Source organism: Penicillium antarcticum (genome assembly GCF_028974205.1).
Source record: "Penicillium antarcticum strain IBT 31339 chromosome Unknown utg000005l_segment0_segment0, whole genome shotgun sequence".
Taxonomy (NCBI): Eukaryota; Fungi; Ascomycota; class Eurotiomycetes; order Eurotiales; family Aspergillaceae; genus Penicillium; species Penicillium antarcticum.
This window is the reverse complement of record NW_026695303.1, coordinates 1,885,721-1,908,720: the sequence shown is the minus strand read 5'-3', so window position 1 is coordinate 1,908,720 and position 23,000 is coordinate 1,885,721. Positions and strand designations below refer to the sequence as shown.

The 23,000-nt window shown below is 49.3% G+C and overlaps 10 protein-coding genes across 10 annotated transcripts; 7 read left to right on the top strand and 3 right to left on the bottom strand.

Annotated features, from left to right (window-relative positions):
* Positions 1-160: 160 nt before the first annotated feature.
* Positions 161-1,701, top strand: N7508_005360 (uncharacterized protein; the record flags this gene model as incomplete). Its single annotated transcript, XM_058463426.1, has 6 exons — positions 161-250; positions 298-370; positions 426-435; positions 489-685; positions 740-793; positions 845-1,701. The coding sequence occupies 6 exons, from the start codon at positions 161-163 to the stop codon at positions 1,699-1,701; spliced, it is 1,281 nt and encodes a 426-aa protein (XP_058319904.1).
* A 746-nt stretch (positions 1,702-2,447) lies between these two features.
* Positions 2,448-4,405, top strand: N7508_005359 (Proton-dependent oligopeptide transporter family; the record flags this gene model as incomplete). Its single annotated transcript, XM_058463425.1, has 7 exons — positions 2,448-2,670; positions 2,717-2,894; positions 2,961-3,109; positions 3,160-3,268; positions 3,318-3,457; positions 3,515-3,701; positions 3,751-4,405. The coding sequence occupies 7 exons, from the start codon at positions 2,448-2,450 to the stop codon at positions 4,403-4,405; spliced, it is 1,641 nt and encodes a 546-aa protein (XP_058319903.1).
* A 445-nt stretch (positions 4,406-4,850) lies between these two features.
* Positions 4,851-6,062, top strand: N7508_005358 (phosphopantothenate--cysteine ligase CAB2; the record flags this gene model as incomplete). The annotated part of the gene is made up of 1 exon (XM_058463424.1): positions 4,851-6,062. One exon carries the CDS (start codon positions 4,851-4,853, stop codon positions 6,060-6,062), a length of 1,212 nt encoding a protein of 403 aa, XP_058319902.1.
* A 470-nt stretch (positions 6,063-6,532) lies between these two features.
* On the top strand, positions 6,533-7,814 carry N7508_005357 (aldo/keto reductase; the record flags this gene model as incomplete). The annotated part of the gene is made up of 4 exons (XM_058463423.1): positions 6,533-6,585; positions 6,651-6,795; positions 6,849-7,223; positions 7,293-7,814. The coding sequence occupies 4 exons, from the start codon at positions 6,533-6,535 to the stop codon at positions 7,812-7,814; spliced, it is 1,095 nt and encodes a 364-aa protein (XP_058319901.1).
* A 332-nt stretch (positions 7,815-8,146) lies between these two features.
* N7508_005356 (glycosyltransferase family 31 protein) lies at positions 8,147-9,568 on the top strand (the record flags this gene model as incomplete). Its single annotated transcript, XM_058463422.1, has 2 exons — positions 8,147-9,148; positions 9,236-9,568. The coding sequence occupies 2 exons, from the start codon at positions 8,147-8,149 to the stop codon at positions 9,566-9,568; spliced, it is 1,335 nt and encodes a 444-aa protein (XP_058319900.1).
* A 607-nt stretch (positions 9,569-10,175) lies between these two features.
* On the bottom strand, positions 10,176-11,751 carry N7508_005355 (polysaccharide deacetylase family protein; the record flags this gene model as incomplete). Its single annotated transcript, XM_058463421.1, has 3 exons — positions 10,176-10,495; positions 10,553-10,638; positions 10,691-11,751. 3 exons carry the CDS (start codon positions 11,749-11,751, stop codon positions 10,176-10,178), a joined length of 1,467 nt encoding a protein of 488 aa, XP_058319899.1.
* Positions 11,752-12,099: 348 nt separating this feature from the next.
* On the bottom strand, positions 12,100-14,337 carry N7508_005354 (DEAD/DEAH box helicase; the record flags this gene model as incomplete). Its single annotated transcript, XM_058463420.1, has 9 exons — positions 12,100-12,419; positions 12,490-12,638; positions 12,690-12,889; positions 12,938-13,089; positions 13,166-13,245; positions 13,311-13,671; positions 13,722-13,857; positions 13,907-13,964; positions 14,030-14,337. 9 exons carry the CDS (start codon positions 14,335-14,337, stop codon positions 12,100-12,102), a joined length of 1,764 nt encoding a protein of 587 aa, XP_058319898.1.
* Positions 14,338-16,648: 2,311 nt separating this feature from the next.
* N7508_005353 (pantothenate kinase) lies at positions 16,649-18,202 on the top strand (the record flags this gene model as incomplete). The annotated part of the gene is made up of 4 exons (XM_058463419.1): positions 16,649-16,879; positions 16,968-17,250; positions 17,303-17,819; positions 17,872-18,202. The coding sequence occupies 4 exons, from the start codon at positions 16,649-16,651 to the stop codon at positions 18,200-18,202; spliced, it is 1,362 nt and encodes a 453-aa protein (XP_058319897.1).
* Positions 18,203-18,665: 463 nt separating this feature from the next.
* N7508_005352 (uncharacterized protein) lies at positions 18,666-19,607 on the bottom strand (the record flags this gene model as incomplete). Its single annotated transcript, XM_058463418.1, has 1 exon — positions 18,666-19,607. One exon carries the CDS (start codon positions 19,605-19,607, stop codon positions 18,666-18,668), a length of 942 nt encoding a protein of 313 aa, XP_058319896.1.
* A 970-nt stretch (positions 19,608-20,577) lies between these two features.
* Positions 20,578-22,149, top strand: pigc (phosphatidylinositol N-acetylglucosaminyltransferase; the record flags this gene model as incomplete). The annotated part of the gene is made up of 2 exons (XM_058463417.1): positions 20,578-20,905; positions 20,972-22,149. 2 exons carry the CDS (start codon positions 20,578-20,580, stop codon positions 22,147-22,149), a joined length of 1,506 nt encoding a protein of 501 aa, XP_058319895.1.
* Positions 22,150-23,000: the final 851 nt, after the last annotated feature.

Below are 23,000 nucleotides of genomic sequence, written 5' to 3'. Positions count from 1 at the left end.
ACATCTACTCTATACCTTTTAATTCCCAAGTCTCTGGGGATATTATATTAGTCTTTATCATCAGCTCTCTCTCCCGTTGAACATAACAACCTACCAAGCTAGACGGAATCACTAGTCCCTTACCCCTAGCTTGCCATCTCCTTACACCGCAATCTACATCATGGCCATCAAAGCCGACCCCAGCGATACCAAATTCACAGTTTTCATCCGCCTACCCTTTCCAAGAGGCGACTTCGTCGATCCACCACCAGTAAGCTCTCCCAAGAACCTCTCTTGGGCCTTAGCTAACGGGAATAGGTGGAATGGGATGCATACAAAGACCAAGCACTTTGGGATATCCTTTCCCGCCCATCGAAAGGAGACATAGATTGTATGTACTGCATCAACTAGCACATTTGCTCGATATATGGCTAACACCATGATAGGGAAAGCACTGTAAATATCCTCACACTGCGGCCTGCAGGCGCCTACTGACATCGTTTGTCTAGTGCAGAGAACTTTGAGGTTACCTTGCAATTTTTACTCCAGCAAGCTGCATGGCTTTATGATCGACAATTATCACAGGTCCGTGCTCAGATTCGCAAGGTTGGGACTACGCAGTCAAATTCGCCTTCTCCGGCACCTGGGTCTGTTTCTGGGAGTACGGCTTTGGGTGGGCAGGCGCAGAAGGAGGCACCGGTGACAGGTATTAAATTTCTTTTGTGAGATCATTGAAATAAATGAGACTAACTATGAGCAGCACCTCGAGGTGCGATGAGACAGACGTCTCAGCAGAAAGATATCCCGCGACGATGTATGAGTCGAGCTCTATCTCATGGACCCAAAAATCTGACAATGACTACAGCTTTTGATGACCGGCGCGCTAGTACCTCGACTTTGCCTGGCACTCAGCAACGCGGGCCTCAGGACCCAACTCGTACTGACACGCCCACAGCTGACGCGAAAGACTCATACTGGGAATCCCTTAACCGTCGACCTTCGGTCGCCCGACGGGACCAGCCTCCCACCCCTGTGCTCCGATCGCCGCCGTTGGAAGAAGAAGATCTATCTTCGAGTCTGTCAGAAGATTCTGATTCTGACGAAGAGACCAGCAGACAGATGCCGAGATTCAAGCGATTTGGCAAATTCTCCACCCAACGCTCCGGCCTCCGAGATGATGAAGATGACGAATACGATACCCCAGCATTCCTCCCTCTAGCCCGGGAAAACGAACAAGCCCAACGCGAACGACCGGAACAAGAACTCAGCGCTACTCTCCGGTTAGATGCCGAGCGAGCAGCACAACGACGACGCAAACCAGAACGCCCGGGCCACGGAATCCCTGCAACAGATTCATCAACTAGCTCCATGAGCTCCGGGGCTCCGGTCAGTGTCTCTCCCAGCGACAGTAGGCGCATAAACCCCGCCGCGCCAACCTTGAATGCTAGGCGACTCCCTGAATCCCGTCAGAACTCTCGCAAGTCGACAGCATCCGGGCGCGAGGCCAGCGACGGTACCCCCAGTATGGGAAGCAGCTTTAGTGATCTCGACGGTTCGTACCCTGACCCCGAGGACCTTGGATTCTTACTGATCGACCCTGTAGATGCAAGCGTCACTCAATCTGCCCTGGAGGAAGCTCTTCTGAGCAACATGCAGCATGGTGGGATGGCAAGTCGGATGAGCACGATCAGCCAGGCACTTCGCAGTCGCTATCTACAGTGAAGGTCGTTCACATGAAAACATCCTTTCCAAAGCTGGAGTATAATGTACTCCGTATGCGTCATGCACGTAACCGGCATCTGTGAATGTTCCGAGTCTGAAAATGTGCCATGTAATTTTCGGTTTAATATAGCCAAATACTGAGATCACCTCACTAGTTTGCCTCATCTTGTCCTAGTCGCTGATCTGCAGTGGAATGCGGCTTTATAGCCCCAATGCGAACGACAGGATCCGGGTGCTTTAAGGTTACATCCGCTGGGTCTCTTTGTCTATGATTTGAATAGCCACCAATCTAGTTCGGACTTTGGTCTTGAGTTCAAGCCAATGCAATGACTAGATATCTTTAGGCGAGATCAAAAGTTGCTCATATCATTGGTGCTAATCCCAGTCGCGTGTACCAGATCTGATCCCTGCACCACCAAATCACAGGATTCGAGCCCCAAATGTAGTTAATAAGGGCCGATGGGCCCCCGACTCCTCGGTCATCCCTTTCAGACCGTCTTTTTCTTTTCTCCTGAAGCCCTTCCCTCCCTCTTGTCTCTCTCTCATATCCCCTAATCCAAGAGAAAGAGAAAATAAGCCCCCTTTTCAAGTCGAACTTGTTTTTTATACCACATATTGAAATCTAAATATGTCGAGCTCTATGCCCGATGTGCACGGCTCTGCGGGTATATCCGCAGAGCCTAACCCACAGCCACGGTTGGTAATAGCTGATCAAGCTCATGATTCGAGCAAAAATACTGACGTCTATGCCTCGTGTTTTTTCGTCAAAAACAGAACAAGATCCACATCTTTCTTCTGGGGTTAAAGACCATCCAGATATCCATGTGAATCGCAACATACCCACCCCACCGGGCAACGATGACGGCCGCATTGCTACTGAAGACGAAGTGCGCGATCTTTTTCATGTCATTGACAAAATTTTCTCGAACGATTTGTCTGGTATGGGACAACTGCTCCTCTACGTGCGTGGTACATATCCTCCCCTATCCATAAACTTGTGGCTGACTATATACAGAGAATTACCTGCAGAATGCATCTGGGGGAGCGGTGCCGGGGGCACTGGGCTTGCAGCAGGCTGCTGCTTCGAACATTGTTAATGCGCTGATTATTGGTTCGTACATCGTGCCCGTGCCTGCTGCTGTTGTTGCCGATAGCTGGCTTGGTCGCTACAAATCTATGATATACTCTGCTATGTACTGTGAAGTCTTGTTTTTTTACCCCTTTTCTTTTGATTTATTGGGTGACTAATACTGTAGCAGCATTGAGGCCATCGGGGCAACTATTCTTTTTGTGACGTCCCTGCCCATTGCCATTGAAAATGGTGCGGCGTTGCCCGGGGTCATAACTGCCTGTGTACTGCTGGCCGTTGGATTGGGGGCCTTCAAAACGACTGTTGTGCCATTCATTGGTGGGTGCATTTCTCAGACCCGGGTATCTTCAGAGGCTGATATATTTTAGCCGACCAATACGACGAAGTAGAGTTTCAAATCAAGATTGGAAAGAAAGGAGAGCCGGTTGTCACTAGCCGGGAATTGACTATTACCTATATCTACAACGTTTTCTACTGGTGAGTAGGTTGATCTGTTTCCTTGCCATCACAGCTAACGTTTAAATAGGGCTATTAACGTTGTGGGTTTCGTTGCCGACGCCACGCCCTTGTTGGAACGGTATGTTGGGTTCTGGCTCGCATACCTGATTCCATGCTGTGCCATGTGGCTAGCCCTTATTCCGATACTCTTCGGTCGCCAATACTTTAGTGAGTGTCCTTACTATCATGGAAACAGATTGGTTGGCTAACATGTGGAAAAAACAGTCCGCGAGTCGCCAGCAAGCAACATCATGCCCCAGGTGTGCGCTGCTTTACGGAGTGGTATCATCGGTGGCTTCAAAATGGATGCTGCAAAGCCAGACGCCCAATTCCAGCAACATGGTCGCCAGGTCCCTTGGACAGACTCGTTTGTAGAAGATATTAAGAGAAGTCTTCTGACCTGCCGAGTATTGTAAGATGATACCCATTCTGTTATACCGTCAAAACTAACATATTTCAAGGCTCCTATTCCCTATCCACTGGCTCTGCTATAACCAGACATTCAACAACTTGATATCCCAAGCTGGCCCGATGATTACGTACGGTATCCCAAACGACATGATGAAGATTGCCGGAGCCGTTTCAGGGATCATTGTTGCGCCTATGATCCAGAAAGGACTCTACCCTTATCTCGCAAAGAGACGAATCTCATTTGGACCGATCGCAAGGATGATAGTCGGATTCATCTTTCTAACCTTTTCCATGGTTGACACAACGGCGGTTCAGCAGCTCATTTACCAGACCGGGCCATGCTACGATGCACCACTTGCATGTGCTGCTGCCAATGATCGTGCTATTCCTAATCAGATCTCGGTCTTTCTCCAGGTCCCGACTTACTTCGGGGGAGCATTGGCCGAGGTGTTTTGTCTCACCACGGGAACCGAGTATGCTTATAACAATGCGCCCAAGAGTATGAAGACTCTGGTCCACACTATCTGGCTTGCTATGGCGGGTATTGGAACTTGTCTTGCTCTGGCTTTCACTCCGCTCACTGAGGATCCTCATCTGGTTACAATGTATGCCATTCTGACTGGACTTTTGGGTGGAGCGACGATTTTGCTGTGGGTTCTTTTCCGGCGCTTGGATAAGGTGGAGATCAAGGTGGATGTTGGGTGAGGTATATATAGTGTATGGTGAGATGCACTATTGCTAGATTTTACCAAGGGAAAGGCCAGTTCAAAATTGAATGCGCAAATGTGGAGGAATGGAATTTAGGGCTTTGCCATGGTAATTTGGATACCGAGAATGAAAGTCTTTCGCATCATTGTACAGATTGGTAAATATTCCTATATCTCAAGCTCAGCCTCGGCAACAGCGATCCTCGGTGTCCTCGGCGTGTCATAATCAGAATTACCGGCGGGTCAACAGTTATCAAGCGGTCCAACGGGAGCGCTAACACCGAATCTGGCAGTTCGGTCTCAACGCCCGGATTGGTGGGGTACTTGAAGGTCGCGTTGCGAGTGTAACCGTCTGACCGCTTAACCCCACCACATCCTCGGCTTCAAGTTTATCACTTCTTTACAATTACTACCATAGCTACACATTTTACACACATCTCACAATGACAGATCCGTTAGTCGGCGAAATGTCGCCAGCAGAAGCAGAATCAGTCTACTTCAATGAATACCCTCCACCAAAGGCCCTTCCCAAGCATGAAGCCCTGGCGCGCGCATTCATCAACCTCCACGTGGAGGAGAACAGACGAGTAGTCCTCGTCACATCAGGAGGCACAACTGTCCCCCTAGAAGCTCAAACCGTGCGATTCATCGACAACTTCTCCGCCGGAACACGCGGTGCCACATCCGCCGAGCTCTTTCTAGAGCAAGGCTACGCCGTAATTTTCCTGCACCGCCAATACAGTCTCCTCCCATACTCGCGACACTACAGCCACTCAACAAACTGTTTCCTGGACTTCATGGACGAAGCCCCGCCATCCTCGGAATCCTCAAGCTCAGGCAGCGACAACGGACCGATCATGGTACGCGACGAATACCAAGACCAAATGCGCAGTGTGCTCCGCAAATACCGTTACGCAAAACAAAACAACCGCCTCCTCCTCCTACCCTTCACAACAGTCTCAGAATACATGTTCGAGCTGCGCTCACTCGCACAACTCATGCGCCCGCTCGGCGCCAACGCGCTCTTCTACCTCGCCGCCGCAGTAAGCGACTTCTTTATCCCGCGCAGCCGAATGGCCGAACATAAGATTCAATCCTCGGAATTACCCGCCCACCTCCAAAACACCAATGACGCCACCGTCGACTCGGATGAAATCTATACCGGCGAAAACGAAGAAGAACCCTCCAACCGCAAGAAACTCGTCGTGAACCTGGACCCCGTACCGAAGTTCCTGCATAGACTCGTGGACGGCTGGGCGCCGGAGGGGAGTATGGTTGTCTCGTTTAAGCTCGAAACGGATCCCTCATTGCTTGTTTACAAGGCGCGAACTGCGCTGCAGCGGTATTCGCATCATCTTGTTATTGGTAACTTGCTCTCCACGCGCAAGTGGGAGGTTGTCTTTATCACGCCTGATGCGCCGTACGAGCGCTGGCTGCGGGTGCCGAAGTCCAGGCGTAGTAAAAGTATTTCGGGTGTTGAGGATCAGGTTGGGTTGGCGGAGGCTAAGAAGGGGAATACTGCGCCTGCGGAGCAGGTTGAGAGGGATGGTGTTCTTGATGGGAGCCATGATGGGATTGAGATTGAGAGTCTTATTATTCCTGAGTTAATTAAGCTGCATGATAAGATGGTTGAGAAGAAGGGCCAGTCTGCTTGAGGTGGCTTGATTGCATAAAATGTTGGAAGCGTCATCTACTGGAATGGTATGTCGTTCATGAGATGAGCATTTAGGTTAATTAATATGTATATTCTGTTCCTTCTTGGGCTTAACCACTATACACATATCAATTGGCGTATATCTCGCCGCTTTCGAGCAAGACCACAACTAGAATTGGATGCCATCAGCCATCGACTCTATTCCACACGTCCATCCAATCACGGCTGTCCTACTGACCCACACTGAATGGCTGAGTTGAGCCTTGACCAGATCCACCAATCAGCAACTGTCCAAGTGTATGGCTGACTTGATCCATATGGACAACACGAAATGGCTGAGTTCAGCAACCAAATCTACGGCAGAAACCTCGATATATATATAAAGCAAGCTTGGAATAATTCCATGGGCATACCACACACATCGAAGTCACATTTCATCTATTCCAAAGCCAAAGCCAAACAACCATCAACATGGATCGTTCCGCATTCAAGCCTACCTACAAGAGCGCCATGAGATACAACAAGTAAGTCAAGGGGTCCAATGCTTGTAGACATATATCCTACAGTCCTAACAAACCCCAACATAAAGTCTCGGCAAATCAGGCCTAAGAATTTCCAAAATCGTCCTCGGCGCAATGTCCTTCGGAAACACAGAAGGCTGGCACATCCCCGAAGAAAAGGCCCTGCCAATCCTCAAAGAGGCTTTTGACAAGGGGATCAATACATGGGACACGGTAAATACCCATACCAACCCACCCAGTTATCCCAATATACTAAACAAACCCAGGCCGACATCTACTCCTTCGGCGAATCAGAACGAATAATCGCCAAAGCCCTAAGCGCCTACTCCATCCCCCGCGAGCGAGTAGTCCTTCTATCAAAATGCTACGGCGGCCTCCCAAGCCCAGGCGACATGGACGGACTCTCCGACAACGAGAAGATGTCCGTGATGATCGCCAACGACGGGATAATGGTCAACCGGATCGGACTGTCACGCAAGCATATTTTCGACGCAGTCGATGCTAGCGTCGCTCGACTCGGTACGTATCTTGACGTGCTACAGATCCATCGGCTTGATCGGGATACGCCCCGTGAGGAGATTATGAAAGCTTTGAATGATGTCGTTGAGAGTGGGAAGGTTAGGTATTTGGGTGCTAGTTCGGTGAGTATCAACAACTCCCGTCTCTTTTTCGTGTAAGGTTTATTGACTGATGCGAATGCGATGCTGTAGATGCACGCCTGGGAGTTCCAAACATTGAACAATATAGCCGACAAGAACGGCTGGCACAAATTCATCAGTATGCAAGATTACTACTCCCTCCTCCACCGCGAAGAAGAGCGCGAAATGCACCCTTACTGCCGTGATGCTGGTATCGGGATCATTCCCTGGTCGCCTCTTTCGCGGGGTCTCTTGACGCGCCCTTATAGGGCGACGCAGGAGCAGCCAACTGTGCGGCAGGGAACGGATTTCACGGCCGAGTGGTTGATGGGTGGGACTACCGAGGCGGATATTGCTATTATCAATCGGGTTGAGGAATTGGCTGTGCAGAAGGGGTGTAGTATGGCACAGATTGGAATTATTTGGTGTCTTGTCAAGGGAGTTAATCCTGTTGTTGGATTGTCGAGTTCTAAGAGGCTTGATGAGGCTGTGCAGGCTGTGGCCTTGTTCGAGAGTGAGGTTTTAACTGGGGAGGATGTGAAGTCTTTGGATGAGCTTTATGTTCCTAAGATGGCGTTGTCGGGGACTTGGTGATTCTTCTGAGTGGTTCTGTTCTTTTGATCTTAGGTTGCTGTTCGTATAATGACATCTGTGATCAACTTTGAACTCCAACGTGGCATGTCATGCTGATCCCTGTGGATCCCACTAAGTTAGCGGGAACAATTCAAGCTTACCCCTGAACAAAAACACGGGAACCTGGTCAAGGGGGAAATGATGCGCAAATCAAGGGTTAACAATGCCATGAACTTCCAAGGTCGGCTTCGGAGGCGACGCGTCCCGATGTGTCAGCACAGACGTCTGATCCTCTTAGCGTTAACCTTTCCCCAGTTCGAGAGGGGAGAGGTTTGTGTCTGCCACAACACAGCATGGTGCCCCGTCGCAGGTTCAGTCGCCGCGTGATTGTAGTCGCTGCTGCAATCGCCATCTTCCTCCTTTATACCTGCTCCTCCAGCGGCGATCGTCAATGGCGCCCTCACTTCACAACCACTGACATCACCCCGGATCTCGACGAGAATGGCGAACCAGCTCCATTCTGTCCGCCATTGCCAGGCATTGAAGATGTCCTAGTAGTAATGAAGACAGGAGTAACAGAATCGCAAGAAAAGGTCCCAATCCACTTCCGCACAACGCTACGCTGCATCCCCCACTCCGTGATATACTCCGACTTCGAGGAAGAAATTCAAGGCGTCAAAATTCACGACGTCCTTCGAAACATGGACAGCGGCGCAAAAGCAAACCAAGACTTCGAGTTCTACAATCGAATCGTGAAACAAGGCCGCAAGGGTCTAGAACAACAAGACTTCGCCGACGAAGCCAACTCGGCAATTGGGAAACCCAACAACCCAGGCTGGAAACTGGACAAATGGAAATTCCTCCCAATGGCCCAGGAATCCCTGCGCTACAAGCCCGACGCCAAATGGTTCATCTTCATCGAAGCAGACACGTACGTCTCCTGGCCAACAATCCTCGCCTGGCTCGCCCGCTTCGACCCTCGCAAGCCGCACTACCTCGGCACAGAAACACAAATCGCAGACGTCATCTTCGCCCACGGCGGTTCAGGCTTCGTCCTTTCGAATCCAGCTCTCCAGCGCGCCTCGGATGAGTACAGTACCCGCGAGGTCGAGCTGAATGCCTATACAGACCAGCACTGGGCAGGCGACTGCGTGCTCGGCAAAGTCCTCGCTGACGCAGGCGTCAATCTACACTTCACATGGCCGATCCTGCAAAACTCAAATCTAGGCGAGCTGGACGAATTCACAACCGACTTCCTTCGCCGTCCGTGGTGTTTCATCGCCGTGGCACTCCACCACCTCTCTCCAAATGACATAGAGAATCTCTGGAAATTCGAACAAAAGCGCTGGCTCGATGTAAGCTCCCATCAATCCCTAAAACATCCCATCTCATCCACTCTCCGAAAGCTTAACTTAGGCTACTAACAACCAACACAAAAACAGAAAAACAAACGTCTCCTCCTACACAGCGACCTCTTCCGCGAATACATCTACCAAGAAATCGCCACACAGCCCGTCCGCCTTAACTGGGACAACGCCGCAAACGAAGACCAACCATTCGCGAAAACCTTCGAAGACTGCCGGGAAGTCTGCGAAGTGTCGAAAGCATGCATGCAATTCTCGTTCCGGGATCAGAAGTGTTTCACGGCTTCTAGACCGCGGCTGGGTAATTCAGCTGCTGTTTCTGCGGATTCGACTTCCGGCTGGATTGTTCCGCGCATTAAGGGTCTTATGGAGAAGACAGGGTATTGCCGGAATCCCGAGTTTGGGGATTAATACAACTTAGATTAGATTTGAATGTTTTGAGTTGGGGCTGAGGTTAGGCTTGTATTTTTATTCTTTGGGGAGATTTATTGGTTGGCTATTTTTGATTTGGTTGGCTTTGGTTATGCTTGCATTAAGAGGGTTATGTTGGTATACATTAGATGAGATATCTATGTATACCTTTACCTGATTGCCTAGGTTGGCTTGGGCATGGGCATCAGCATTTTTGGCTTGGTGGAGTTGAGAGGTTGAATCTCTTGCCTCTGGTCTTCGGTCTTGGACTGTGTATTACCATTTTTTGTTATCAATGCTCTAGATGATGATGAGATAGACTTTCCTGTTTGGCGTTGGTGTTTTGCTGGGATTATCTTTATATGTTGATCGCTGAACACAAGACCGTGAAACTATTCAATCAACACGTCTACCAATCCTTCCTCGCTAGGGCTCTACATATAAATGTGTAGACGATCTCAAAGGAACGAACAAGTATCATTGGCGGACGGTTTCAAGGCACCAACTAGGAAGAGAGATTGTACACTAAGGATGAATAACGAGTGAAGGCCGAGTTTCGAATTGGTACAAAACCAAGAGTAGACCACAAACCATAGACATACCCGACTCACAGTGGCGGAGCAGACACATCCTCCAAACACTGATCAATGCGCATAATTTGATAGCCGGCACTCTTGACGTGCTGAATGAACTGAGGGAGATACCCAATTGTAGTCGGGTTGAGGTAATGCATCACTGCGAGGTTTCCACCTTTGGCCACGCCGCGGTAGAATGCCTCCAGTTGTTTCTCTGGTGCAGATGAATTGGCCCAAAGCCAGTCCTCGACGTCCACGCTCCAATTCACGATATAGGGATTTGCGATGTGTCGCGCGAGTTGTTGACGGAGGCGTGCTGCTACTGTTCCGAACGGAGGTCGGAAGTATGATGCTGCAGAGAGTAATTGGGTTAGCACTATCATCGGAAGGAGTATGAGAGGACACATACACTCGATACCCAATTGGTCCTCGAATACCTGTATCGTTTGGATAATCTCATCATCAATTTGACCAACGGTGGGAAGTGATTCCATCCTGTTCGACTCTATCAGCATCTCGAGTCAAGGCAGTGTCATAGCAAACTCACTTCGGATGAGTATTCGAATGCAACGCAATCTGATGACCCTTCTTCAACATCTCTTTATAAAACGCAGTGAAGTTCGTTGACCGATCCCGAAGTCCAGCCCCAACAACAAAGAAAGTCACTCGCACGCCCTCCTCATCAAGAATACGCATGACCCTCTGAGAAAACCGGGGCTGCCCATCATCGATGCCAAAAGCAAACGAGTTCGGACGCGAACAACGAAGTACCAACCTCCCACTTGGCAGCTTGCCCGGCAAACGAAAATGGCCATTCTCCTGTGATGGCTGAGGAACATCCGACACGATCTCAACCCGATGCAGGCTCATGGGTTCTTCAGTAAAGAAGCCATGGAAGGAAACAGAGACAACACGATCAAAATCGATCTCGAAGTGATTGAGGGGGACGTAGAGGTCTCGACGGCCTAACGGTATTCTGGCACTGGGTTTGGCATGCTTGCGTCGGCGTCCGTTCTGGTGATGTCTCCCATGCTTGTCATTTTGGTTTCCTGGTGTGTCCAAGTCCATGTCATCGTTGTCATCGTAGTCATCGTCATCCTTTTCGTCCCAATCGCCATCGCGAGATCTCTCAGAGGCTGGGTGTACCACGTATCGCTCTGCTTGGATTGTATCTGCGACGCTGGGGAAGGGACTGCGTTGGGGGTTACATTCGTCATTGTGTTGGTTCAACGAGACGCTGAATTGATCTGTACCTTCGAAGACGACATGCAGGAAATCATTGTACCATGGCATCAAGCTGTAGCAGGTGTTGCAATCGAACTGCGTGTGGAAGTTCTGATCTGGGTCTCTTGGGAGCAGACGGATGAAGCCTGGTCCATGTTGCACTGAGAGATTCTCACCAGAGCCATGCCAAAATCCCAGGTCGTTGTGAGTTGGGTTTTGGAAGGTGTCGATGACAAGAGGGGGTCCTGTCTTCTGCTTGTATGATGAATTGAGTGTGTCTCGGAGTTCATTCCAGTGACCGTGATTGACTGGCTCTTGATAGAGTGCTGTGGCTGCGAGAATGAGAGAAAGAATGATGTTATAGCCTATGAATAAGCGATGCATGACGAAGACCTGGAGTTGTAAGAGAGTGAATGTGTTCAAAGGAGAAGAGGTTGAGCTACAGAAAGAAAGAGCGACAGTCTACATATGAGGCAGGCACCTCAGACCTAAAGGAACACAAATGATGGATTCAGGCCTTAATTCAGTAAACTAGACTAAAATCACTGTAAAATTACCCGCAATATCGAAAGATATCCGTATGCTTCTCTGCCTGTGTTGTGTGTCTCTGTGTTCATGCGCGGTTCTCTCTGGGTTTTCATCCTTTTTTTCCTTTTTCAATTTTTCATTTTCCTTGTGGTATTCTCCCTGCTCTCGTTGTCGCTCAAATTTGGAAGTTTCAGCTGAAGAACCTTAGTTCCAGATGTCGTCGTCCTCGGCAGCGTTCCACTTAGACTGAATGGGCTCCTCGGCAGGCTCATTACCATTGGTAGCACTATTCTCATCATCAGCAACCTGAGAGGTGGTCTCGTTTTCATTCACCTCGACAGCTTCGTTGTCTGAGTCGTCATCGAACTCTAGCACATCACCCTCAGGACGGTAGCCTTCAAGGAAATCAGGCACCTGCTGCTTGCACTCGATAAGAATCTTGACGAGGTCGGTAGCAAGTTCCTCGTTTCGATTGTTGTAGAATGAGCTGGCGAGACCCTCGTTGCCAATGCGAGCAGTGCGGCCTGAGAGATTGAGTCTTATTACCCAGAAGCTCAAATGAACCAGGATTCAAATTGCTTGGACGGTACATACCAATTCTGTGGATGTACTCAGTGATACCACCATGCATGGCACTGGGCAGGTCGTAGTTGATAACATGGAGGACGTTGATCACATCAAGTCCGCGAGCTGAGATTCCAGTTGCGACCATGACAGGGCATTTCGCGGTGCGGAAAGCACGACTTTTTTTCTCGTTAGCAGGCGCAGATGAAGCTTACAGGAGCAAAAATTACATAGCATCCTCACGCTCACGTTGAGTTCTACCACTGTGGATAGAAGTGGACGGAATTCCCGAATTGTAAAGGAAGTCGTCAACAAAGTCAACTTGATCTTTGCTGTTGACGAAAACGAGAGTGCGGACAGGCGGCATGCTAACAATAAGATCATAGATGGCTCTCATCTTCTTTTCGGCATCGGCGTAGATAATCTGCGACTGTAAGCATCAACTAGAACATGTTTTCGAGTCTGTAGTTGAGCATACATGCTGGGTAACATTGGTGTGAGAACTACCGGCACGGCCAACACGAAGGCGCACATAATCGTCACTGAGATATTCTTTGGCGAGATGTCGGAATTCTTTATTAAACGTGGCCGAGAACATCATGTAATGATGATCCGCATCCTCGTTAACATCTTTTCAAGTTAGAACATGTACCAGTAAGTCCAGCAAGTAGCAAAGCCGATGGAGCCCAAGACAACCAAGACTTACCTCCACCAGACATCATGCGTCGGAACTCATCCTCCCAATCTGGCTGAAGCAGCTCATCGGCCTCGTCGATGACAGTGTATCTAGTCATAATTAGCATCCGAGACTCAACGAGATGGTGCCCAAGTTGAGTCGACATGATACTTACCTAACCCGACGAAGAGAGAGAACACGGGTCTGCTGCATAAAGTCCAGAAGACGACCGGGGGTTGCAATAAGGATGTCACAACCCTTCTGGAGTTCTTCGCGCTGAAGTCCAGAAGGAGCGCCGCCATAAACAACACAAGGGCGAAGCATGGAACGGTAACACAATCGGCGGGCCTCATCAAAGATTTGAGTAGCGAGCTCGCGAGTAGGACAGACAACGAGGACCAAAGGCTCGGCTCGAACAGCATCCGTGGAAGGGTTGAAGCCCTCAGAGGTGTTGGGACGAGGGGCAGCAAGCTTGCGCGCCTTTCCCATCAACTTGGAGATAATTGGAATCAGGAATGCCGCAGTTTTGCCCGATCCTTCATCAGTCAGTGACGCTGCTCAACCAGCTATGCAGACCAGTACATACCTGTCTGGGCCACCGAGATCAAATCATGTCCTTCAAGTATCGCAGGGACAGCGTACGACTGCACAGCAGTTGGGGTAGTGTACTGGCAGAGAGCAATATTCTCAAGGATAACAGGGTGCAGACCAGACTCCTCCCACTATACACAGTCAACATATGGAGCAGGTGCCTTGCTCATGCGTTCTCACCTTGGTAATTGGCTGAATGGTGGTATCACTATCAACCCGGACAGTGTAAGCGTTGAGGCTAAGGGAGAAAGAAAATCATCAATTCTTGGGTCAAAGTACCGATCCTAGGGTCAGGGCACTCACTCGTTGAGACGTTCTCCCACGCGCTGGATGAGATTACCACGGAACAGCTGCTGTTCGAGCTCCTCGTTGGGAGGGCCAACTTCGCCATACTCAGAGTCCCACTCGTAGCGGTCAGCAATACCAGCCCAGTCGCGAGATTCCTTGTCAGGCTTTGTGTAGTCAAAGGGGACAGGGTTGGTCCAACCCAGGCGGGCAGCCTCCTCGGGGTCGGCAACACCGGACAGCTTGAAGGGAGCATCAGCCATGGGAGGAGCGTTCTCCTCATCGCTGAGGGCGAGAGAAACAATTTGATGGTCAAGAGTATCCATGATGGACAGTTTCGAGAACCCGTAAAAGAGCAGAGTGGATATGAACGGACTGGGAATTGAGACGAGGAAAGAAAAAGAAAAATGGGAATTGGATTCTTATAGCCACAAAAAAGACCCCAGCACAACATCCCAGAAGGGAAAGCACGATCGATCCTCGTTTGGGTTCACTTGGAAGGTGCGCCTCCACACGTCAACTGATCAACTTTCCAACTTTCCCTTCATATCATCGCACTTTGCGTAACATCGCACCGGCACAATAGCAATCTGAGGTGCGCTCAGAAATAAAAACATTCGCCCAGATAGCTATTCACTTGCCATATCAACCGTATGTCGTATAACACACACTACAGCAGAAGATCAAATCGCTCCTTCATCGAGTAACATTCATAGCAGTACATCGAGTAGTACATTGAGCAGTAGAAAGTATCTTCTGATTGAAAGTCTTCATAAATGATACATATAGAAAGTATTGTCAGTCGTAGGGCTGAGAAGTTCCAACCGATTCTACTTCCCAATCACATCACCGTTTGCACTTCTGCACTAGGCCGGTGCTTGAAATCAGTTCGTCCCAATATATCGAAGAGATCCTACGCACGAATTGTATATTTAGTGCAGTCTGTCATGTTATCCTATGCAGGTCAAGATTTAGATCGATGTTAACTTTGTGTGACCTATTCTAGGTACTGCCGTTTATTGTCGCTATTTCGTTAATATAGCTAAATCTAAAATAACCTCAGCCAGAAACACGGCATAAGACATGTAATTATCCATAATGATGTGATGACTTTCTGCATTATTTCGGCCTTCGCATTCTTTTATGCTCTATCTCTTTGTCCTATTGGCGCCCAATATATTTTGAGTTTGTTTTGATAGAAATATACTTCAGTACTAACTCTATAGCTCTCTTTTTTAGCTCCAATCTATCGAGAGTTGTCATTCTTGCAACTTCTCTTTAGTTCCCTGGTAGCAGTCTCGGCTTGTCGTCTAGGAATATCCTGACGTTGATACATCTGTTCCACCTATCGTCATATTCGTCCCCGCATCCTGTCTTTTTTCCTCTATTTCATCTGAATCTAACATTACACAGCCCAAGCTTTTCTCTGCTTCTTATAGTCAAGTCAAATGTCTCAAGACTTTTCATACTTCCGTTTTGCCTCAGTAACCTCAGCCCGAGGCATTCGAAAATGGACAAAAGCTGGTGAAAAACAATGTATGAAATTGCATACTTATATCGAAGCTTTCGTCTGGACTGTTTAATCCTTCATCACTCTTATGAGACCTGTTACATTAGCTGACACCCTGTAGCCATACAGTTTCCTTCTGGTCTTCGCCAGGCCTCTAGAATAGAGCCAGATGTTTTTTTCATTGCAGACGATTGATATCCTTCCATCACTCGTGATGCAATCGGGTTGGTCTGGTTCATATTCTCTTCTTCTTAAAGGCATGAATATGCTCTTAGTCTGTAGATATGGAGCTTTAAATGCAGACATTATACTCAACTGGAATTTTGTCAGTGGTACTGAGCGCGTTGGTGGCTTCGTGAAACTGTATGTTCGTGACGGACAAGGTATACCTGGTCTACGCCAACATGGAGTATGTCTCTATTCTCTGTTTCTCTGGGTCCCATCACTGACAGCGTTTAGGTGGTCTTTCCCGACGCTCTAACTGCGACTCCGCAACGACTTAAGATGGCTCGTCGGGAGATTTTTGGATCCTCTCTATCTCTAGATCCAGCTTGCACCACTCTCTGCCTGGAAATTCATACTCTACGTGAAGAAGCCATAAGGGCATTGTGCCTTACGAAGCTTGTACAAGCTTAGTAGCCGGTCTTATTATAACATTTGTTTGGGAGAAATTGCTATATCTTATGTATCAATGGAGGACCCTGGGATATCATTCGTAAATATATGTTACTTTTCGCTGTACAACCGAGGGATTGGTTTCATCGGCCAACAGTTCCCTAGAGTTTAGTGGTTTAAGGTATATGAATCATCACGGGCGAATACGTGTGCCTGGATAAGACGGGTGAGGGATATCTGTACAGAGTCATGAACATGGCGAATGTAGGATACAGACAGGATACAAGGATTGAAATGGGGTAGGATTGAGGAGAAGTCAGTTGCAATGTTGCAATAAATACCAGACTTGATTATACCATGCAAAATAGCTCTAAAGAGCTCTAACATTCACAGAAGCGAAGAAGTGAACCTCGGAAGTGGAACCTCCGGGTAGAAGGAGAACTACGCCGTAACCGTGGGCACGGCTACCTCACCTTCTCGACGCATCCTCGACTTCAACATCCTCAATCACCATGGCTCCCTCCGATATTCCGGAGGTAGACCCCAGTTTGCGTCGCAAGCGCCCTGCCCGCTTGGAGGAGGCCATCACCAACCCGGGCTCCGTCAAGATCAACGTCACGGGCGCCTTCATCGTCGACGACGAGGTCCGTTCCAAGAGCCCCGAGGCCGAAGGTGTACACTATGAAAACAAGGATATTCGACTTCCTCACCACACTGGCCTTGTGAGCCATGTTGCCGTCGATGTGAGTCGAAAAATGTGCCCCGCATTGCGACCGGTCCCCCCGCAATTTTGGGAAATATTCCCACGCGACCTCAACTGACAATCGGTAGATTGGCGGATCACTAGCGAAGCTGGTTTATTTTACCCGCGAATTGGACTCGGCCGACAATGGTGGGCGGCTCAATTTTATCAACTTCGAGACTCACAGGATAGACATATGCATCAACTTCATTCGGCAGCTGAAGGAGGAACACGAGAAGCGCAATGGGTCTACAAGGGATGGATTATGTGTGGTGGCTACCGGTGGGGGAGCATACAAGTTTTACGACAAGCTGAAGGAGGCATTGGACGTGAACATTCTCCGCGAGGAGGAGATGGAATGTTTGATCATTGGTGCGTTCCGGTCATGTCCGTCTGATTCCGCGCAAGGCTCACAATCATACAGGTCTCGATTTCTTCATTACCGAAATTCCGAACGAGGTTTTCACTTACAGCGATGCCGATACCGAGCCGATGCAGTATGCCGAGGCCCGACCGGATGTATACCCCTACCTCCTGGTGAACATAGGGTCTGGCGTGTCAATGATCAAGGTGTCCGGCCCGAAACAATATGAGCGTGTTGGAGGTACTCACTTGGGTGGTGGCACTTTCTGGGGTCTCATGTCATTGCTGACCGGCTCGCGGACCTTTGACGACATGTTGGCAATGGCCGACGTCGGGGACAACAGTGGGGTAGATATGCTTGTGGGAGATATCTATGGCATGGACTATAGCAAGATTGGTCTCAAGAGTACAGCCATTGCCAGCACATTCGGCAAAGTATTCCGGTTGAAGAATGCTGCCGAGCAAGGTGCCGAAGACGGCGAGGGATTGATCCACGGAGGTCCCGACGGCGATGAGAGCAACAGTGGGGTGAAATTCAACCCAGAGGATATGAGCCGGAGTCTACTCTACGCCATCAGGTATGCATCATCCTCATCTCCGAGTTCGTTTGAGCCAGCTAACTTCGATTAGTAATAATATTGGCCAAATCGCCTACTTGCAGTCGGAGAAGCACCAAGTAAAGCACATCTACTTCGGTGGTTCCTTCATCCGCGGTCATCGTCAAACAATGAACACCCTTTCATACGCCATCCGTTTCTGGTCCAAGGGTGAGAAGCAAGCATACTTCCTGCGCCACGAAGGCTACCTCGGCGCTGTCGGGGCTTTCATCCGCCGGCAACCACAGAATTGGGGCCGCAGAAACAGTGTCGACGACGTGGTTGCACCGCAGGCGGTCCGAAACCTCGTCACTAACAATAATGTTCTCAATCAACAACATACCAGGTCTTCGAGTGAATTATAACACTCGACCCTACTGTGATTGTACCTTCCTCCGCCCTGAGACTCGATATCCTTGGAGGACAAGAAAGTCCTCTGTCAGTCTTTGTTAAAATCGCCGCTCGCAGTAGCTGTCTCAATTTAGCTGTGAACTGCGAGGTGGCAACTCCTATGGGTTCTCTCATTGGTTTTACCTCTAAATCCTTTGTCATCCTTTCCACTACATTTCGGGATCCTAACCTGTCTGAGTCATATGTCTCCATTGTTTTAAAGAAAATGTTGATATACCCCATTTTCCAACCTATGTGTATAGAGTTGGTTACAATTTAGAGTGTTCAATTTCAACTTTTTGTTACTAAAACATGCATGTCTTTGATTTCGTCGTATTAACAACTCACAGGAACTATTCATGATCAGACCACCGATACTTATATTCACATCCAACATGTGCTCTCACTTCAAGGTCCTTCAATCCCACCAATGCAAAATCAAGGAAATAGTCCCTTGTACTGCAACAAACCCTCCCGGAATGACAAAGGCTTCCGACCCGTAAGCTCCTCGACAGCATTACTAGTCTTAGCCATATACCCCCTAGCAACCATCTCGCCGCAACAAGACAAATCATCAATACAAAGCTTCATAGGAATCCCCGAAAAATCCCCAGAAACATCATCCGGCAAACCCCGTCCAAGCCACCACTTCCGAAACTCCCCATCTGGCAAATCAACAAACTCCCCCCGATACCCCGACTGAGCACACATCCACTCGAAAACCTCCTTATCGGTCACAGCCTCAGGCCCGGTAATATCATACACACTATTCGGCTCACCACGACCAAGCAACAGCGCAGCAAGAACCCGTCCACAATCCTCACTGGCGACGTATGCACCAGGAACACCATGCGAATTACACAGCCACCGCTCCCCACAGAACTTCCACGACGAAGCGAAGAATTTAGGAATGTTATCCATATACAGGTAATCGCGCTGGATATTCCACTCCAGTCCAGACTCACGGATCAACGCCTCGGTTTCTTTGTGGTCGCGCGGTAAGAAGGGCATTTCGTTTCGAGGTGCTGGGTCGTCTGCGCCGACGAAGGATGTATAGCAGATTCGGCGAACACCGCTGTTTTTCGCGGCTGCAATTACATTCTGTGCTTGTTGAGCGCGTCGGCCGAAAGACCAGGTTGAGATTAGGGTTACGGCTTCGGCGCCCGCGAAGACTTTCTCTAGGCTCGATACGTCGTCGTAGCTGGCTACCGTGACAGTGGCGCCTTTTTCTTTCCAACTGTGCAGGGTATCTGGGGCGATTTTTTCTGGGTTGGATGTTGTAAAGACTAGGGTTGTGTCTTCTAGGGCGATTTCTAGGGCGTAGTTTGCGGCGATGGTGCCTAGGTTCCCTCCTACTCCTGTCAGGACGTATTTGGACATTTTTCTGGTCTGGTATGGCTTGAGTTAGTACTCTATCATAGGTATGAAGTGGCGGTGAGTGTGTTGAAGTTGCTGCGGTTTAGCCGTATTTCTATGATCGAGGTTCAATCTTACCGGAAGTGGAAATGTAGAAATAATGGGTCGATATCCTCAAAGATAAGCTAAGTATGAGTCAAAAGAAGGAGAGGAATCTCGAATTTAAAGAGCAGAATCCAATTCCAACTACCGATAACTAGAACCGCATTGAAATCAGCATAGTGGGCCGATGTGGGTGAGAATCAGGGCTTACGTCCATCGCGGGGCCCGCGGTGGGCGCGAGTGAAGCATTTCAATCCAATGCTCAGCGCCACCAAACTCTGCGGTATAAATTGTTAATTGCTTCGCTTTGAAATGCTCCACTTTGCTGCAGAGATCGATTCATTGTAGCTGAAAGTGGTCTTCGTGATGCCATTATTGGTTAGTTTGGCGGAGATGTCGTGAGGTGTACATATTGTAGGTTTGCTCCACTGTCCCCACCTAGAGTGAGATGATCGAGTTCGGGGTGAGGGAGGTTGTTCAATGATAGGCCTTGATTTTCGGTAGTGTGATTCTTTTGGTAATTAGCGCTTTTTTGTGGAATGTGAATGGGTGTTAAAGTAGACTGGTTTAGGTGTATGGAGATATACATATACCGTTAGACTTGATTTGAGAGACGGAGCTTCATATATGTTAAGCCCGATACAGGCTGGTATAGTATGGTCATTGGATCCTTGAGCTCTTCTATCATCCCTGTATCTTTAATGATCTACACAACTAGATTATGCAGTGTTGTTCTTGTTAAAACATCAAGTATAGAGGGTTGACAGCATCACGTGCAGACATAGATAACCGCTGAATCAGCCTCCACGTGGGGAGTGCGCGTTCCAGCTGTTTCCTTCTCAAAATCAACAGCTTTTCTCACGCCATGCTCTGATAGCTCTGGTTGTGCTCGATGACGTCTCCTCCCTCCCTTGACCCTTTCCCTCCCCCAATTCCCGTCGACACCCACCCCAACCGCGCCCCAGGATCCAAGTCTCCTGAGCCCGAACGGACCCTCCCCGACCCCGATCGATTGGCACCGGAGGATGCTTATTTTGCTCCGTCGCTCTCACGCGTCCGGTCAGCGCCTGCAAACTATGACCACAATTTGCGCTCCTTGGACGGCGATAATGCGGCCCATCTCAGTTCTGCCGCGGCGTTGCGCAAGAAGTTAACTGGTTCTGGGAGGCGTCGCAAGCGCAAGGGTGCTTGGAAGAAGTTGCTCTGGGTTAAGCAGTCATGTATGTTTGCGTGGGATTGATGGGTGCTTATCACTATGGGGATATCATGCTGACCGTTCATTCTAGACCCGGACAACTATACCGATACCGAAACATTTCTCGACCATCTGCAGCGCAACCCAAGAGTACGGCCGTATGATTTCTGGCCTCTGGTGGCAGATTCAACCGTGATTGTGCAGCATGTATGTTCAGTGGTCATATTTGTCTGTTGCTTCGTCGGTATCGTCCAAGACCGAGTGAGCCCCGTTTCAATCGTCTGCTGGGGAAGCGTGGGTACAGCCGTGGGTTGGATTCTATGGGACAATTGGATCTGGAACGAGCATGCGCAAGCCGTACAAAGTGCAGAGCGTACTGCTGAAGGCGATGACGGCTCCAGTTCGAGTTCGATGGCTAGCGCCGCCAACCCACCTGCAAATGACACGCAACCTGACGACACGAAAACAAACGCCATCCATGGGCTTGGGCTGACGATGTCCGGAAATCAATCGAAGGAGCACTTGGCTAGCCCCAGCACAGACCTCAACGAAAGTATTGACGGCGTGGCATATGCGACAGCCCAAACTGCCGTGCCATCTGCTCCTCCCAGTACGATTCATAATAGCACAGATGGAGCGTTATCCCAGGATATCCCCCGAGTCTCCATGTTATCACCTCGTAATCGACAGCGAATGACCACAGTGAAATCGGCCTTCCTCATTTACTTCGCCCTTCTGGGATTGAGTCCCATCTTGAAATCCCTCACCAAATCTACTGCCAGTGACTCCATCTGGGCCATGAGCTGTTGGCTTCTAATCATGAATATATTCTCTTTCGACTATGGAAGCGGGGAAGGCGCAGGCGCCACTACCAAGTTCCCTGCTTCGTTGTCTACAAACGCAGCCGTCATGGCATCCACTGTGCTTGCCTCTCGGTTGCCTTCCACCACACACGTGTTCAGTCTCATGCTTTTCTCCATGGAGGTATTTGGGCTATTTCCTATCTTCCGGCGCCAATTACGACAGAAGTCATGGACTGGTCATGTTGTCCTGACACTCACCCTCGTGATCGTTGCTGGTGGCGCTGTCGGTGTTACACTCAGCGGTGGGTGGGCAGCTGCCATTATTGGGTCTGTTTTGGGAAGTATCCTGACCGCGCTCGTGATGGGCGGGTGCAGCTGGTGGCTTATCAGCCTGCAGAAGTACAAGAACGTTGTGATCGGTCCCTGGGACCCTGCGCGTCCTATCATTCGGCGGCATTGGAATTGACCCTCACCTTTGATCATTGAAAATTAGCGCACTTGTAACATACGATTGGGAATTAGCCTTGCAGCTTTTCTCGCATATACCCCTAGATCAATATATCTTAATATCGAAGCTTCCAGCCGACCCTAATGGCCCCTCATTGGTGCTTGAGCTTTCTATGGCTGCGCTATGTTCGTGTCTCATGCCACTGTCCCAGGTATTCGGGATATAAGCATGAGCAAGTACCCCGGGAAACCTTGATCATGATTTCCGAGCTTTGCCCTGGTGATTGGGTCTGTACCATGACGCAGGGAGGAATGTACCCGAGAATGATATGCTGATCAGGCATGTCGGCGCCTACGGGGTCTAACGCTTGCCGCCCCCGCTAACCTACACAATGCAGGTCTCTCGCTTGGCGTGGTTGACCTCCATTGAAACACATGATGTTTGGAGCTCCATCTTTGCCTGTTTTATGGAAAAGATGGCTTTATTTAACTCACATTCCATAGCCCCTCGCCTAGCGCCTGATCAGCTCTCTTCACCTCAAACGCTTTTGAAGCAAAAAGGTGCTGTGGCATTCTCCGACCAAAGGGATGAAGTGGATGCCATGCATAAACTGGGAAATATGGGCCGAAGAGTAAGATGAGGACCCTTCAATTGGAGATCGCCAAATCCCGTATTCGCCGATCGTTCACGAGAGCATGTTTTGATACCTATGCATTCTGGAGGACTATATACTCAATCACTTTTTCCGCCATTCTCTCTCTTCTTCTCTTTCTTCTGATCCTCGGTCCTTTGTTCGCGGCTCGTGGCTGGCTTTAACCCTCGACAGATTGGGTCTTTCTTCTCTTGTTTATTATTCTTCATAATTCTCT